This window comes from Rhincodon typus, chromosome 2, assembly GCF_021869965.1.
Source record: "Rhincodon typus isolate 14 chromosome 2, sRhiTyp1.1, whole genome shotgun sequence".
Taxonomy (NCBI): domain Eukaryota; kingdom Metazoa; phylum Chordata; class Chondrichthyes; order Orectolobiformes; family Rhincodontidae; genus Rhincodon; species Rhincodon typus.
In genome coordinates, this window is record NC_063333.1 from 68,911,881 (window position 1) to 68,929,398 (window position 17,518).

Sequence of the window (17,518 nt, forward strand, 5' to 3'; positions counted from 1 at the left end):
ACGGATTGTTTTTCTCCACAGAGTGCTGGCATGGACTCAATGGGTAGAAGGATCATCTTCTGCGCTGTTATGACTTTATGGTTCTGTAGCAGCCCATATAATTGAATGGTGTACAATAGCAGAAATCAAAAGGGAAGAGTAAAGAACAAAAGTGAAGTGAAGTATAAGAAATCCTAACCCAGACTTTTGCACCTGTATTCTGTGATTTAGTGAGTTCGTAATCTTAAAAATGCCACCTTGGAGATTGCCCATGGGGTTGCTACTTGATGACCATAATTAAACTAACTATAGATAGTAAAAGAATTTGACATCTTGTGTTTCCCTTTGCCATCTCCTCCGATAGTTCCCTGTCATGGTTCTGTGTATGGCTTTTATTTCACAAATAGGATTTAAATCAGCTGTTCTAATCTGCATTTTCAGCAGGAGTATACATGGTGCTTTCATTATAAGCCAATCCATGATCACAAAGCTGTTTGCAGATAGAGATGACTGATTTCCAAAAAAAAAACAGGCAGAGAAATGAATAAAAATGACTTGCAACAGTATGCACAAGATTGTAATGCATTGAGTCCCTACAATGGCTGTAAATGAAAAGCAGCAACATCAAGCTATGGAGATCAAGAGAATAAGTTCATCTTCTGTGAATAACTAATGGTTGCTTACTGCTCAGTGACAGATTATATTGTAGACAAGGTGCAACATTTCCTTGCAGTGGCTGATAAATTATTCTGCATCATCGAGCTAAAAATTCTTACTCTTTCTATGACTGACTACTGAAGAGAGGCGAATTGTGGGTTGTGAGGTCCATTATAACTGTCATCAGGCTGATGATGGGAGAAAATAGAGGAGCGTAACATATTGCTATGCATGAGGAGCCTTTTTTGACATTGTAGAAGTTTTGATCATGTATTGCAGTGAATTATTCATTATTTTGAAAGCAGATCTTAAGAATATAAGTAAAAGGATATTGTAACTTTGAAGTATGTTCTTAATACATTTTATACAGCTGATTATCTCCTTGCTTTTTACAGGAATGTCACCATAGCAACATGTCTGCTTTGTTAAATAGCACTAGATTTATTACATGCTACTCTTGCAAAGCTTTGAAACACTATTTTTCTCCTAAATAATTTGAGACAAGAATTCCATCATTTTCAGTCTGGGATGGGTCTTTTATTGTTTTAGCTTTCTTTTCATCAGTGTGATTTGTGCTATTATTTATATGATAAACATGATATGTTACAGCAGTATTGATTTCATTTACTCAGTGAACATTCAGTGTTTTTAACAGTTGCTTCTTTCAAGGCAAAGTGGGGAAATATTAAACAATATCTATGCAATAATTTTCAGGAATAATTACTTGAAATAATAAATAATTGGAATATTTAATTCAATGTAATTGAATAATAAATGAAAAATCACTTTATTTTAGATCATAACAGGATTAGCTTTTTTTTGCAGAAAGTCCATTTCAAGGAATTCCCCTGTTCCATGTTTTTTTTTTGGACCATCATGTGGAAGTTGAGAATCACTGAAATTGCCTGATAATCTATCTTCATTAACTAAATCATCAGAAATATGTTTAATATAACGATCATTGATATGTTATAGGTCAAGTGCATAGAGGTTAAACATTACGTAGGCATAAAATAGGTAACTTGGACTTCATTAGAATCATAGAATCACAGAATTTTACAGTACAGAAGGAGGCCTTTCAACTAATTTAGAAATCTAGGATCCTGTAAGCCTTCTTAACATCAATCCCAAACATTTCTAATTTGCTAACCAATCTGCCATGTGGCACCATATAAAATGTTTTCAGAAAATCCAAATGTACAACATGCATTGCACGACTCTCATTCACTGCCTGTATCACCTTGTCAAAGAACTCAATTGAATTTGTCAGACATGATCTGTCTTTGTCAAAGATGTGGTGGCTGTATAGTATTAAGTTATTTTTCTCTAAGTGCATACGTATCTTATCCTGTATTATGGCCTCCATCAGTTTACCCACTATTGATGTCAAGCTGACTAGGCAGTAGTTTCCTGAGTCATCCTTTGCCCCTTTCTTGAACAACGGCATCATATTTGCAATTCTCCAGTTCCCCAGGACTCATTCTGTTGCCAGAGAGACCTGGAAAATTTCTGTGAATGGCTCCACAATTTTCTTCTTTAGCTCTCTCTGCAATCTAGGATGTATCCCATCTGGGTCTAATGATTTCTCTACCTGGAGTGCTGTCAGCCTTTTTATCTCTTCTTTATCCATCACTCAACTGCTCAGTTGCTCAGTACTCACATTTTCAACTGGGCTATTGTCACCATTTTCTAATTTGGGAAACATAGAAGTAAAGGATTCATTTCGTATTTCTGCCTACCCTTTGCTTCAATATGCAGCTTACCCTGCTTGTTCCTTTTGGGCTATTCTATCCTTCACTAATCTTTTCCACTAATATGTTTGAAGAACATTTTACTATTTGTTTTAGCACAGCCCACCATTTTGTCCTCATGCTTTCTCTGAACCTTTATTTTTCCAGCCCTAGCCTCTTTCCTGCATTTGAAATACTCTTCCTCAATTCTTTTGCTGTTATTATTCTGGTATATCTCATGTACCTCCTTTTTCTTCTTTATTATCTCATAAATATCCTTAGTTATCCAAGAGTCTCTAGCTTTGGGTACTCCATTTCATTTCTCATCCTTCTTTTGAAAATCTCTCACCTTTATCCATTGTTTTATCCACCAACTGCGTTTCCAATCATTTTGCTCCAGTTCACTTTTAAGCCTCTAAAGTCTGGCCTTTTCCAACCTGGGATCTTAATCCTTGACTGACTTTTAGCCTTTTGCAACTTAATATTTATTGATCGCTATTTCCCAAATGCTTCCCGACTCTAATGTTCGCCACTTGGTCTGCCTCATTTCCTAGGACCAGATCCAGCACAGCTCCCTACTTGATAGGACTGCCCTTATCACTTTCTTGTCCATTTGAAGGCAACTATTTCTTTGTTCATCATCAATATTCAAACATTCCTCTTTTTCTTTTCCCCAATCCCCATCTTCTTACTTTTGTGCTCTCCACTTCATCCAAAACTATAGACCAGTGAGCCTGACATCAATAGTGGGTAAGTTCCTGGAGGGGATTCTGACGGACAGAATATATATGCATTTGGAAAAACAAGGACTGATTATGGATAGTTAACATGGTTTTGTGCATGGGAAATTGTGTCTCATTAACTTGATTGAGTTTTTTGAAGAGGTGACAAAGAGAATTGATGAAGGCAGACCTGTAGATGTCGATATGGACTTTAGCAAGATGTTCGACAAGGTTCTGCATGGTAGACTGATCACATGTAATCCAGGGGAAGCTAGTCAATTGGATGCAAAATTGACTTGAAGGTAGGAAACAGAATGTGGCGGTAAAGGGTTGTTTTTTGGATTGGAGGCCCATGACCGGCGGTATGCTACCAAGATCAGTGCTGTGTCCACTACTTTTCTTCATTTTGTATAAATGGCTTGGATGTAAATAAAGGAGGTATTGGTAGTAAGTTTGCAGATGACACCAAAATAGATAGTGTAGTGGACAGTGAAGAAGATTATTTCAGAGTACAACGGGACCTTGATCAGATGGGCCAATGGGCCGAGGAGTGGTAGATGGAGTTTTATTGTGATAAATGTGAGGTGTTGCATTTTGGTAAGGCAAACCAGGGCAGGACTTATACAGTTAATGGTAGAGCCCTGGGAAGTGTTGCTGAACAAAGAGACCTAGTTCCTTGAAAGTGGAATCGCAAGTAGACAGGGTGGTGAAGAAGGCATTTGGTACACTTGCTCTCATTGGTCAGTGCATTGAGTATAGGAGTTGGGAGGTCATGTTGCAGCTGTACAGGACGTTTGAGAGGCCACTTTTAGAATACTGCATATAATTCTAGTTTCCCTGCTGTAGAAAAGATGATGTTAAACTTGAAAGAGTTCAGAAAAGATTTACAAGAATGTTGTCAGGACTGGAGGGTTTGAGTTATAGGCAGAGGCTGAATAATCTGGGGCTTTTCTCCTGGAGCATTCGAGGCTGAAGGGTGACCTTGTAGAGGTTTATAAAATCATGCGGGGCATTGATAGGGTGAATAGCCAAGGTCTTTTTTCCAAGGGTAGGGGCACCCAAGACTAGACTGCATAGATTTAAGGCAAGTGGGGAAAGATTTAAAAGGATCCTGAGGGGCAACTTTTTCACACAGAGGACAATGCGTGTATGGTCGAGCTGCCTGAGAAAGTGGTGGAGGCAGGTACAATTACATCATTTAAAAGGCATCCAGATGAGTGTATGAATAGACAGGGTTTATAGGGATATAGGCCAAATGCTGGCTAATGGGACTAGGTCAGCTCAGGATATCTCGTCAGTGCGGATGAGTTGGACCGAAGTGTCTGTTTCCGTGCTGTATGACTCAATAACTCTAACTTAGCACATTGTATATTTGTGCAGACATCACAAACTGATGCATCCAAGAATGTTGTGGTGATTTATGATCCCAGATAACCTGAAATAGATTGTCTATCACAGTGAGAGCTAGAAACCTATAGAAGCTGTGACTTGTGTGTGTAATCAGTCCATGTTCTGTCAATTCCAGCTCACAGAAAAACTGTGAATTTAAAAAGATCTTTTGAGAGTGAGGCTAAGTTATAATATTTTGCACCTCGAAACTTATGTTTTCTTTTGTTCCGCTATTCAGCTTCATTTAACTCTGTTCTTCAGAGTGTTGGTGCAGACTCGATGGATTGAATGGCCTCTATTTGCACTGTAGGGATTCTGTGATTCTGAGTGATGCTACACCTCAGCAAATCATTGGTCACACTACATTGGAGTATTGTGTTCAGTTCTGGGCTCCTTGTTTCAATTCCTGGAGAGAGTTCAAAGGAGATTTACTAGACTGATACCAGGTAATGCATTCCAAATCCTAACAATTCCCTTCATAAAGAAGTTTCTCCTTCATCTCACGCCTATCTCTTTTGCTGACAATCTTGAAATTGTGACTCCTGACATACAGAGACAGAATATTCTTCTTTACCCTATCAAATTGTTCATCATTTTGAATAACTTGATAAGTCACCTCTTAATCTCCTGAAGAAGAATAAGCCGATCTCTGATCTTACCTTGTATCTAAAATCCCTCATTTCTGGTATCATATGATTGACTTTTAAGTGCCCTCTGGTCAGGGCAGGGCAATATATGCTGGTCTTGCCAGTTATCCCCTCGTCCTGTGAACGAAAAAAAACTCCTTGGTAACTGTACAACTGAGATAGACCTCTCCCCATTGGACCCTGTGACTGCCATCACCATGACACCCCAATTCAAACATCCTCCGACTCCCTCCAGTATGTATCGCCCATCTCTGATTGGCCTGAGGGCAGTTAAAAGTCAACCTTATGATACCAGGAATATGGGATCTTGGATAAAAAGTAGGATGAGAAGAATTGGGCTTATTCATCTTGGAACAGAAAAGATTAAGAGGTGACTTATTGAGGTATTCAAAATTATGAACAATTTTGATAGGATAAAGAAGAATATTCTGTTTCTCCTAGTTTTACATCAGGGGTCATAACTTCAAGGTTGTCAGCAAGAGTGCTAGGAGTGAGATGAGGGAAGGACTTCTTTTCTGAGAGAATTGTTAGAATTTGGAATGTTCTACCTGTACCAGCCTAGTAAATCTCCTTTGAACTATACCAATACTGACCCAGTATACAATCCCAGCCACTCCCCTCACACCCTATGACCTTGTCAACCTGCCCACTTAACCACCAGCCATGCTGCCACGTCACCTATCTGCCAGACCATACTCTTATCCTCTTACCTTCTCAAAGAGATTGCAGGCATTTAAACTCTTTGCTTATATGAATACAGCAGCCATAATAAAGGAACATGACTTCTAAAAGGATTCTATGTGCTACTCCTCTGACCTTGATGAGTTCAGTGGAATCCTCCTTTGGAATCCAGGTCCAAAAAATCAGAGGTAGGTGAGTCTGTAATTAATTAGCTGACCTTGGTCAGAAATAGGGAATTTTATCCAAATCAAAAAACTCATGCTGGTTGTGAGTTGGACCAGCTTTTCACACAATGTTTGTTAAACACAAAAGAAATCACTGAAGCCTGATTTGCACTGGATGTAATTTTAGTTTGTATCTGGTTCATCTGTGCTTGTTTGGCTGATTTTCACAGATTGTGCTACTAAAACAGTAGAAACAAACTGATACTTCAGTTCTACGTCTTTTGCCTTTAAATTGAAATGATTTGGCAATCTGGATTTAAAAGGATCATGCTACTTGGTTTGTGTTGTTCATAAGTCTGAAAGGATTAATATTGAGGCATGCCAAATGCACCACGCACTATGACGTCATTGTGTGTATTTGTGGGCAGAATAGTTTAGGAACCCGAAGGAGAAACTGTCTGTAACAATGTATATCATATCATTGTAACCTGTAACTCGTTCCTAACATCCAATAAGCTATGGACTGAATTTTCCCAGTCTTTTCATGACAAGGGCAATGGTGAGACAGTTGGGAAAATTGAATGAGAGTGAAAAATGAGCTTCGCAAAGTTGAGGGAAGAAAGTCTGATTTCCTGCTTAAGGCTTTAATGGTAACATGGGAATCTGCCTAGTGAGCAGCATGGGGACCTATTTGCATTCCTTGATATCTCATTATTACCTAATCCCACCTTATTTAGATGCAGGTTGTTATTTTCCCAGATACCAAAGTGAAACTAGATGGCACCTATTGTTGAGTTGAAAGTAAAAGTAGTTACCTATTGACTGCAGCTTGTCAGTGTCTTCTCTGTGCATCCACTTGGCCAACATTCCACACAGGCGGTGACTTATAGCACCCTCTGTCCACAAAAGTTGACATCATCAAGGTGCTTGCCTCACCATATTAGCATGGCACATTTTTGACTAACTTACAACAAAATCCAGCCCTTTTTCATCTTATAACGAAATTCAGTCTGTCCTTCAATACTGCAACATCGGCAACATCTTACATTGCAATGTTGCTGCCAGGCCACTTTGCACACAGGACCGACACCCATCTCATGCATGACAGCATGGTGCCTCATTGGGTTCTGAGCTTGCTTTCTTAGCCATTACTCCCCTTGTGATGACTAGAATATTCACAGAATCTTTGCCTTGCTTTGTCTTTTAGCACAGATAGAAAGCCAGGAAGCTTATCATGTCCACAAACAATTAACTGTCAAGAGAGTGGATATGTCGGTGTATGGCACTGTGCTATGTCACCGACAGCATGTAACAGCATCTTACATGGCAAATACACTGCATGCTCTTGGTTGTGTCTAAAAGTCTAAGGGAAGCAATTCTTCATCTGGTCAAGGGGGACTATGTTCAGTCTGGAAAGATAGTGAGGTGTCCTAAGTGAGTGAGTAGAAAGCACAGACAGCAGAAAAGGTTTGCAGTTTGGGCGGATGGTATGGGTAAGAGCCATTGGAGAAAGATGCTGCATGCAATATTGAGAGTGATAAACCACGAGGCTTGGGACAAGTGGAGGTAATGTCAGAGTTAGAGTGTAATGTAGCAGAGAAAAGATAGTGACACTTATCTTTGCAGATTGCATTGGTTCAGTGTGTGGACACCACACTGACCTGGGTGCTACATCAGACCAGGCTGGCAGCATTTAAAATGGTGTGTAGCTGGGGTTTAAATATGGTGCCCATGGTGTGAGCAGCAGTGAACACAAGATTGTGCAAGAGTGGGACATTGGAGGCAGAGTGCATTTTAACGAGATAAGCAACTTAAAATTACATGAGAAAAGTTGCTAAAGCTCATAGAGTGAAACCCTCCAATGAAGTTCCTAAAATTGATGCTAAGCCAAATTTTGTGAAAATTAAGCCTTTTGACTTGTTAACTACAAGAGACTCCATCAGTTATCCAGAAAGTGGCTTTCCTCTGCCACATTAGGCCAACTAGGACCTGAAGTGTTTCACTTAGTGAATGGTGGTAACAACCTTTAGCATGTAAGCAGTAGCTCATACAGCACAGTGACTTATATAACAATTTGTATTTGCAATCAGTTCTTTTCTTATGGGTATCAGGATTGGTTTGCCTTACATTTGTAATATATACAGTCATTTTATTGTGTTATTTTTCCTTTTATTTTCTCCCCTAGAATTAGGCAGAGATGTGTCTATATTGTGGCCTAATAGAAAGCAAGTAGTGGAGACTGAGTCAGTCAAAGTCCTAGTATTTGCAGGGTTTTTAAGGTTAAAACTGTTCATGTAATGTTCATTCCAATGTGCAGGTATCATTAATAAATATTTAATTTTGTTTAAAAGGAATACTTCCCCATATTTTATTCATTAAAAGCATAAAAACACCATCCTGCTTGTGTCATGCTTTCCCAATATCCGCCTGGATATCTACTAAAGCACCACAGAAGCAGACAGAAACCCATTAACATTTGATTGTTTTAATTGGCTCCGTGATGTGAGTTGGGATCCTACAAAGAGCTGAGTAATAATGTGATGATTAAAAATGGAAGCAATGCATTTTTTTTAGATTGTCAGATGATGGACAAATAAAGGAAGAAATTTGCCATACAATGACAGTTCTACAGTTTAATGCTGTCCCATGGAGTGATTTTCAGACCACGTCTTTGTCCTATTCCCAGAATGTACAGTTAACTTCAGATAGTTCCACATCATGAAAAACGTCTAGTAATTTAGTAGCTTCAAGCGGTCTATTTTAATTAGTCAGAAAGCTAAGTTGTGTTTGTAGTACCCCATTCAAGTAAAATAGCTAAATGTTTTCTTGCAAGGATTGAAAATTACATTTATGAACTAATGAAACTGTCTCCAGGTGCTGTGGGAAATAATGTGACAAAGAGATGACATGAGCAGTATTTTCAGTTGTTAACTTGAAGATAAGTGTCTTCCCAAAAGATTGTGTTTCAGCCTCTTTTAGCCATATAAACCATGTAATTCACATGTTAGAAGTGTACTGCGGCAGTATGGCAATACACTGAATTTGTTTCTCATGGAAAGCCATTTGTTCAGGTCTAACTTCAGAGGATAGTTAAAATATGAGTATCTAACAGTTTAGTTTCTTCATGTAAAACTTCACAGATTTGCAAAAATGTAGTGTTCTGAATATTTCTATGATTGGCAGAATGTTCTGTATTTTTTTTCCGGTATTTCTTTAGTTTCTGATGCCATGAATAATTATCTACAGAAAGCACTGAAGAAGGGCAAAAGGTTTTGCTCGTAAAACTGGGCAGACATCCTGGACTTGTTCTTAGTTATCTTTTGCAGACAGAGAAACCTTTAGAAAATTGGAACATTGTAACAGGAGTAGGCTATTCAGCCTGTTGAATCTGCTCTGCCATTTAATAAGATCAAGCTAATTCAGCACATCAGTTTCATTTACTCACTCTCTTCCCATAACCCTGCACACCATTGGTGATCAGAAATCTACCAATCTCTTCTTTAATCCTACTCAAAGATTAAACTTCCATACTACTCTGGGATAAACAATTTCAAAGATTCAGACCCTGTAATTATAAATTCTTTCCATCATGGTCCTAAATGGCATCCCCCTTATTTTTACATGAGCACCCTGGTTAAAAACTCTTTAAACAGGAAAATATCTTACCCAGCATCTACTCTGTCTATCTCTTTAAATATTTTGTAAGCTCCGATGAGACCAACCTCTCATTCTACAAAACTTCAGAGGATACAGGCCCAGTTTGCCCAATCTTTTTCCATAGGATAGTCCTGCCATCTCTGTAACAAGTCTGGTGAATCTTTACTGCACTTCCTCTATGACAATAATATCCTTCCTGAGGTAAGGAAACCAAAAAGAGATACACAATTGGTTTCACTACTGCTGTGCACAAATCCTCTTGCAATAAAGACCAACATTCTCAGCAATGTCTTCTCAGCAATTAATTAGTGAAGAAGGATAAGTAAATGATGTTTTTTGTTCCATACTTGCTGGTGCTGTAATAATCCTCTGTTCCTTGAGATCCGATAATGTGTGACTTCAGAACAAGAAGCTTCCCATCCAAAATAAGACATTGCTACCAGTTAACTTTGTTTTCTGTTGGAAACATTATTAGCAAGAACATGTCTGGATTGGGTATCCAGCAGGAAGAACACCACTGGCACTATTTCACCAAGGCAACATGGTAGGAACAAAAACAGAAATTGCTGGTGAAACTCAGCAGGTCTGACAGTATCTGTAAGAAGAAAGCCAGAGTTAACATTTCGGGTCCAGTGACTCTTCATCAGAACCAATGATGAAGATAACTACATTGAGGAAGGGCATTCTTTCCTTTTTGACCATCTCTTCCATCTATTTCTTGTACTCAAAGGAACATAGAATTTAGGAACTGGGATAGGCCACTCAGCCCTTCATGTCTGCTCTCCCCGTTCAATAATCTGGTTGTGATTACAACCCAATGTTCCTGGCCTTTCAACTCAACTTTTCCATAGCACTTGATTATTTTGCATAACAAAAATCCAACTCGGCATTGAGAAAATTCAATGATCCACTTCCATTGTTTCCTTGGGAAGAAAATACCACTGTCACTTCAAACAATCTGCAATGATTACCTCAGCTCCTGACTTCTCAAAAACTGTCGAGCATCTACAATATGATGAAAATCTTCTTCACTTTCCTGATGATTGCTAACCCCCTTCTGTATCCACCTGCTTCTTAAATGCTCCTAAGACACAGATGTATGTGTCAGGCAATGGAACCGAATACCAGTCACTATATGCGTTGGAGGGTCGACCTGATATTGCTCCTATTGCACAGTGTCCAAGAAGAATTTTCACCTCTAACATTTATATTTCCGTCTCCAAGGTTTTCTGTATATTTGAGGTGTTCCCTCTTAGTCACCTCATTTCAAGGCTCAAAACTTTACATATTCTCATGACCTGGAATGTTTGTGTTATTCATAAATGATGTGGATGAAAATGTGGAAGGGACGACAGCAAGTTTGTGGATGACACAAAGATTGACTAGGTGGTTGACAATGAGGAGGAAGTTCTTAGGTCACAGAAAGATCTAAACAGATTGGCCAGATGGGCAGATCAGTGGCATGTGGAATTTAACCCTGATAAATGTGAGGTGATGCACTTTTGTAGAAACAAGAACACAAGACAGTACTAAATTAATGGTAGGACACCAGGAAGTGCAGAGTAGCAGAGGGATCTCGGGGAATTTGTCCGCAGATCCCTAAAGGTGCCCAGACAATTTAATAGAGTAGGGAAGACGGCATACGGGACACTTGCCTCTATCAGTCAAGACATAGATTATAAGAGTAGGGAGGTTATGTTGAAGCTGTACTTTGGTTTGGCCACTGCTGAAATACTGTGTGCAGTTCTGGTCGCCACATTAAGGAAGAAGTGATTACACTGGCGGGGAGGTAGCAGAGATTCACCAGAATGTTGTCTGGGACAAATCATTTCAGATGGCAAGCTTGGGTTGTTTTCTTTGGAACAGAGAAGGTTGAGGGAGGACCTTATTGAGGAGTATAATATTATGAGTGGCATGGACAGGATGGATAGAAAGCAGCTGTCCCTCTTAATTGTAGGATTGAGAACAATGGGTTACACTGTAAAAGTGAAAGACAAATGGTTTGGAGGGGATTTGAAGAATTTCATTTGCTCCAGAGGATGGGGTATGTGTCCGGAGTGTACTGTCAGGGAAGGTAGTTGAAGAAGGTAACCTCACAACCTTTAAAAAGTACTTGGATGAATACTTGAAGTGTCATAACATTCAAGGCTATGGGCTTATTATTGGAAAGTGGACTGGTGTAGGTAGTGGTATATCTTTGGCAATATAGTCTCAATGGGCCGAAGGATCTCTTCTTTATTTTATGATTCTATGATTCTTGCATTGTGAGACGAGAAATGCATTGACTGTGATTTTCTCCTACCTGGAGATGGCAAGAGAGGCTGTGAGGGTTAAACAATGGGGTGAGTTGGCCTGGGAGAGAAACACACACCTTTCTTGCCACTTCAGCAATAAAGTATTGAGCAAGAATGTCCATCAAGCTCTTTTCTTGACTTACTAGCAATTGAGGCCTTTAAGAGGTATATGAATGGCTACTTAAAAGCCTTGACTCGACATCACTGAACTATCTGCATCTGCCTCCCTTACAGATGAAAATAGTGACGATTTCCCTAACAGGTAAACAATGGTAACATAACTGTTAGGTTGCATTGGGGATGCAGTCACCATTTGCCCCAATCTGCAGGCCAAACAGATGGTCTCTGAAAGCCACCTTATCTCCAACACACCATCTTCCTGCCTGAACCTTTAAGAGGTGGAATAAATACTTCCCTTTTTGCCTTTAAATCTCCCAAGGAGGAGGCCTTGACCAGTGGATTTTAGAGCCTTGAATGTCCAGCAGCTTCTGGTGACCCAAATCATTAGTGTCGAGGCCTGATAGGGAAAGCTGCTTGCCTTCGCTCTCCCATCAGCTCTGAACAGGTAATCCGGTTAGTTATTTCATCTGTACAAGTAGTGCATTAGTCACCACCTAACATGCTCATACACACACTTTGAAAATTATAGGAAGATGCTATGTTTTGAGAATAAGTTAGTTAGGTCGTTGTTTTTGTAGTAGCACAAATACGTGGAATTAAGAGTATTCCTTGTTTTGGAGGTAAACAAAACTACGGATTGGCTGTTTGGATTGCAGGGTCAATTTCAACGTTGCAATTTCTACGTAATTCAGTGTAATTGTAGTTTTCTCAGCATTGTCATCAAGTCTTCAATCCTTTCTTGTTCCTCAGTGTTGAAAATTGGACCAGTGAAATGTACAGATTTTACTTAAATCCTGATTTGTGGTCTGTTATTTTGATTCTATCCTCCAGCATTCCACTTCATTTGTCACACAGTGAGTTATTTTAAGAAAATGTAAGCAAAGTTATCATTGGATTTCATGCTGCAAACATAACCTGCTTACAGTTTATTCTCCTCTAGCTTATGACTTCATTCAGATGCCTTAATCAAATGTTGTTGTATGATGCACTCAACAGAGGGAATAATAAAAATCACATTTCTTATAAAAAGATAGGAAATAGAAATGTTTTGGGTTTATTTTACCAACTAACCTGTTCATTGATGTTATTACATACCTCAGGACTAGGTGGGACTTGAACATAAGCCTTCCTGTTCCAGTGGTAGGGACACTACTGTTGTGCCATTATAAGGCCTTCTTTGGGTTTACTTTTATTTAACCTGCTTTTCTAATCAACCTGTTCAGAGATGTTTTTGGAGCAGGTCACAGCTGGCTGCCTGTTTTACACATGTGTAATGTTCCATTACTCTTTAATCAGTGGAGATAAAACATGTGGTAAACCTACTTCACCAACTTCGACAACCAAACCGTTGAAATTCTCCTCATGCTAAGCAGATGACAACTTGGATGAAAACAATTTTTACCTGAAGTACTTATTGTAATTACAGCTACGCAATCATTTCGTCCACAAATTTTACCATGTGTAACTAGATTGCAGCAATAACCGCAATTGGAAGGTTGGCTAGCTTTAGATAGCTGTACCAAAGCATGACTTTCCTCTTAAACTTGCTCATTTGCAGCATCCTTTAAAATTCAGGAATGCATTCATTGAGAACATTGGACCTTGTTTGTTTCTCATCCTGACAAGAAAGCCTAATCTGGAAACAAGCCACAGATTTTTGTTGGCAGGTTATGGTGTTTCCTGGATTGACTCATCCTGCTGGAATGATGGATGCTGGGACTATGCTGTGGATTTAAGGGGTAAAGAAATCTAGTACATATGAGATATACTGAGGTGAACAGATTTGCAGGACAGATCAAATAACTTGCGGATCTTGATTTACTAAAAACAATTAAGAGCATGATGAAACAATTTTTCCTTTAGCCTTAGAAATCTGAATCTACAAGAAGTGAGATAGATGAAAACAGTGAAATAAGAAGCAGAGAGATCACAAAATCCAAACTTGCCGGATGCGAGGCAGGATGGCAAAGCAATCTTAAACTATAAATATTTTAGAGGTATTGACCTAAAGCTTCAAAAGGTGACCAGGTGTGAACATCAAGGATAAATATCATGACAGAGATACATTTTTTATGAGCTTGGCTTTTAATGTCAAAACAAGAAAGAGGTTTCTTGTCCAACTGTTCTAATGTATTTTTCACTTAGCAGAATCTGAGTGTGTATGACAGCTGGTTGTCATAAGTATTTGAGATGTATTTTAAACAAAGAAATGCAGCACAGTTTTTTTTTGCCAACTCCAATCATTTTGATCCATAATACAGGAAGAACATTAGTTTAATTTGGAAAAGAAAGGATTTTCCCTCCTCATCCTCTCTCTCTATTTGTACAAACATATAAAATTGATAGACAAGAAAAGAACTCTTGATCATCCATCTCATCTCACCCCAAAACCCTCAATAGCTGCACAATCATGCTTAAATACTTCCTCCTATCTTCACCCTCTGCCTCTGAAAGCCACCAACCAAACTTTTGGTTTTGATCCTTCTGACCCTCATTTCCCAGTGACATGAAGGGAAAAAATATTTATCATCTTCAAACCATGTACCTTCTCGTTGCTGAATCCCCAAAGGGGTAAGCATCAACCAATGACCTTTGGAATCTGGAGGTTACCAGCCTCTGATTGGCCAGCAACTTCTGGTGATCTGGAATGCTGGCATCAAGATTTACAATAGGCCAAAAATTAGCCTAAAATCTTCTATCAGCTCTTAATGAGCTGATTGGTGTTCAATGGGTTGACCTATCTTGATGGTGGGGGTGGAAGCCAACATGCCAAAACCACACAGTCACAACTAAACTAATGTAATCTCTACATTGCTACCAATCCATCATTATGCGAGATTAAAAAATGCTAACAACAATAATCTAGTCTCATCCTCTCTTTTTGCCTCTTGTATTCAAAATTTTCATCTCCTGTATACTTTCTTTACTGTATAATGGACCCTACTATTGTCATAAGCCTCCTTTTCTGTCTTATTTTAAAATCATAGAGTCATTGAATCATACAGACAGAAACAACCCTTCAGTCCAACTCGTCCATGCTGACCAAACATCCCATTCTGACATAGTCCCATTTACCAGCATTTGGCCCATAGCTCTCCAAATCTTTCCTATTCAAATACCCATCCAGATACCTTTTAAATGTTGTAATTGTACCAGCCTCCACCACTTACTCTGGCAGCTCATTCCATACATGCACCACCCTCTGCGTGAAAAGATTACACCTCAGGTCCTTTTTAAATCTTTCTCTCTCACCTTAAACCTGTACCCTCTAGTTTTGGGCTCCCCCCCTCTAAGAAAAAGACCTCAGCCATTCACCCTGTCCATGCCTCTCATGATTTTATAAACCTCTATAAGTTCATCTGTCAGCCTCTGACATTCCAGAGGTTAACCTCTATATCTTTAATCATCTAGGAAGTTCTAACTTTTGATGTACTTTTTCCTTCCTCAAAGTAATGTATCTATTCTGTCCAAAGCATTTTCCTCTTTTGAGGCTCTTCCATTGTTCAATTACTGTTTTGTCTACCGGTTTTCGATTACAATCCTCATGGGCCAGATCCCCATCAAACTCACCCATTTGTTTTATGTCCTTTTCCACAACTACTTTAAATTTGATGAAATCATCACAAACCCCAAATGCTACTTTGCTGAAAAATGCTCCAGTTGTCCATTTTCTTCCACAGAACTGAGTCCAACACTGCTTCCTCCTTATCAGATTGGAAACATGCTGATGAAAGTTAAATGTACATTTGTCTGGAATTTGTCTCTATCCCTGCACTGTGTCTACTGCCACTACACTGGAAAAGGAAGTCAATGCCTCTCAGAACATTAATATGTGCCTGCAAGTGGAAATTGGCACACACACTGCCTATAGTTGCATGCATAATGCTGCTGACATTATAATCATGTACCCAATGAATTTTTGGCACTTCACCAACTACCCCACCCTCTGTCTTGCTCCCAAATCCCTCAATGCCTCCATTCCATCTATTGCCCTGCTCATGAGGATTTGCAAATACGGCAGAGAGTGGATGGGAGGGAGAGAAGAATCGGGGCAAATTGTGAACCCAAAATTTGAATTCAATTGATTTGAATGTATTTGAAACCATTTGAAAAAAAAAATGCATTTTAGTGGCACTGTGCTTGTTTAAATATCTTTGCATTGCTCAGTATAGTGAATGGTCATGTTCTTTGTTGCAGTCGGCTACCTGAGGTGCTGCTGGTTGTGAAATCACAAATACTGCAATTGCATGCAAAGTACAGCCCCTTTTATTCCAGTGTCAGAAAATGCAGCCCAATCTCTGTTATTCACCTTGTTTTGCCCTCGTCTACAGTAGGATAATTGAAGGCACTCGTCCTCAACTTCAACAGGTGGTGCACTTTTCTGTAATTGACCTATGAGTTTCTCCCCATCTCTTTCCCATGTAGCCAATAGTATATCCCAATAGCATAATACTTCCCGAATATTTCCTTATTTTGAATCAGGTAGATTATGATTTTGACCCCTTGTCTACATGTTCTGTTTCTAGTATGAGAATACTTTCTTTTAACAATGTTGCTGCTCCCTCCTTTTATTCCTTATCTTACCTGAATATCATATAACTGGGAATAATAAGTTTCCAACCCTTCCCTTCATGCGGGACTTGGGCCAGCAAATGCAAACCAGTTTAATCTGCTTTCCATTTGATCTCTGTTTGAAGCAATTCTTTAATGCCGTTTGTCTCCCCATCCTCTGGCCACCTGATTTCTTTACCATTTGAACAAATTTAAACGTTATGGTAAAGTACACAAGGGTAAACTATGCTCACTTAATAGAAGTTAACCAGTTTCCAGATCATAAATATAAAAATCAAATTGCTAAAAGGTTTAATGGGACTTCTAAATGCAAATTGGCATTTAATAATAAGCTGCTCAAATGGTATACATCTGTGATATAGTCAGGAATTAAAATATCAACTGGAAAGCTCTGGGTGACTGTATTGCCTAAAATGATTGTTTCATTCATTTCTAAATTACTTTGTAACAAGAGTGCTGGCTAATCAAAATCCTATTGGATTGCTGCAGCAGCACTAATTTACCCAAGTACTGCTAAATAGGAAGCAACTTGCACCCATTCATTAGCTGTTGTTATTCCAGAAAGAGAACTAGTGTAAGAACTACACCACCTGCAATATCCTTAATCTTACCAAGTATGTGTATGAAGTACAGATTTGTTTCTCGGAAGATATTGTTTCACCAATGCAAAACTCATCAGGCATCTTTCGATGAAATTATGCAGAACTGGAAGGAAATAGTCTCCTGGAGTGTTAATGTTAATTATGAAAAATCCACTCTTGGTTTCCAACAGTGTGTGCTAAGATCTCCTTTTCACAGGCTGATACCAAATTGCACATCGAATCCATCTAAACTGTTAATGGGTTTTGACTCCGATGTTCGGACCATTGCACTGTTTAGCCATGAATTGACAAAATTTACTAAATA

At 39.0% G+C, this 17,518-nt stretch overlaps 1 protein-coding gene across 1 annotated transcript in view; it reads left to right on the plus strand.

Annotated features, from left to right (window-relative positions):
- Positions 1 to 17,518, plus strand: part of gabbr2 (gamma-aminobutyric acid (GABA) B receptor, 2) — an 877,108-nt gene that overhangs the window by 413,152 nt on the left and 446,438 nt on the right. Inside the window, 1 exon segment of the mRNA XM_048608319.1 lies at positions 7,102 to 7,128. Coding sequence (XP_048464276.1) covers positions 7,102 to 7,128 — 27 coding nt within the window.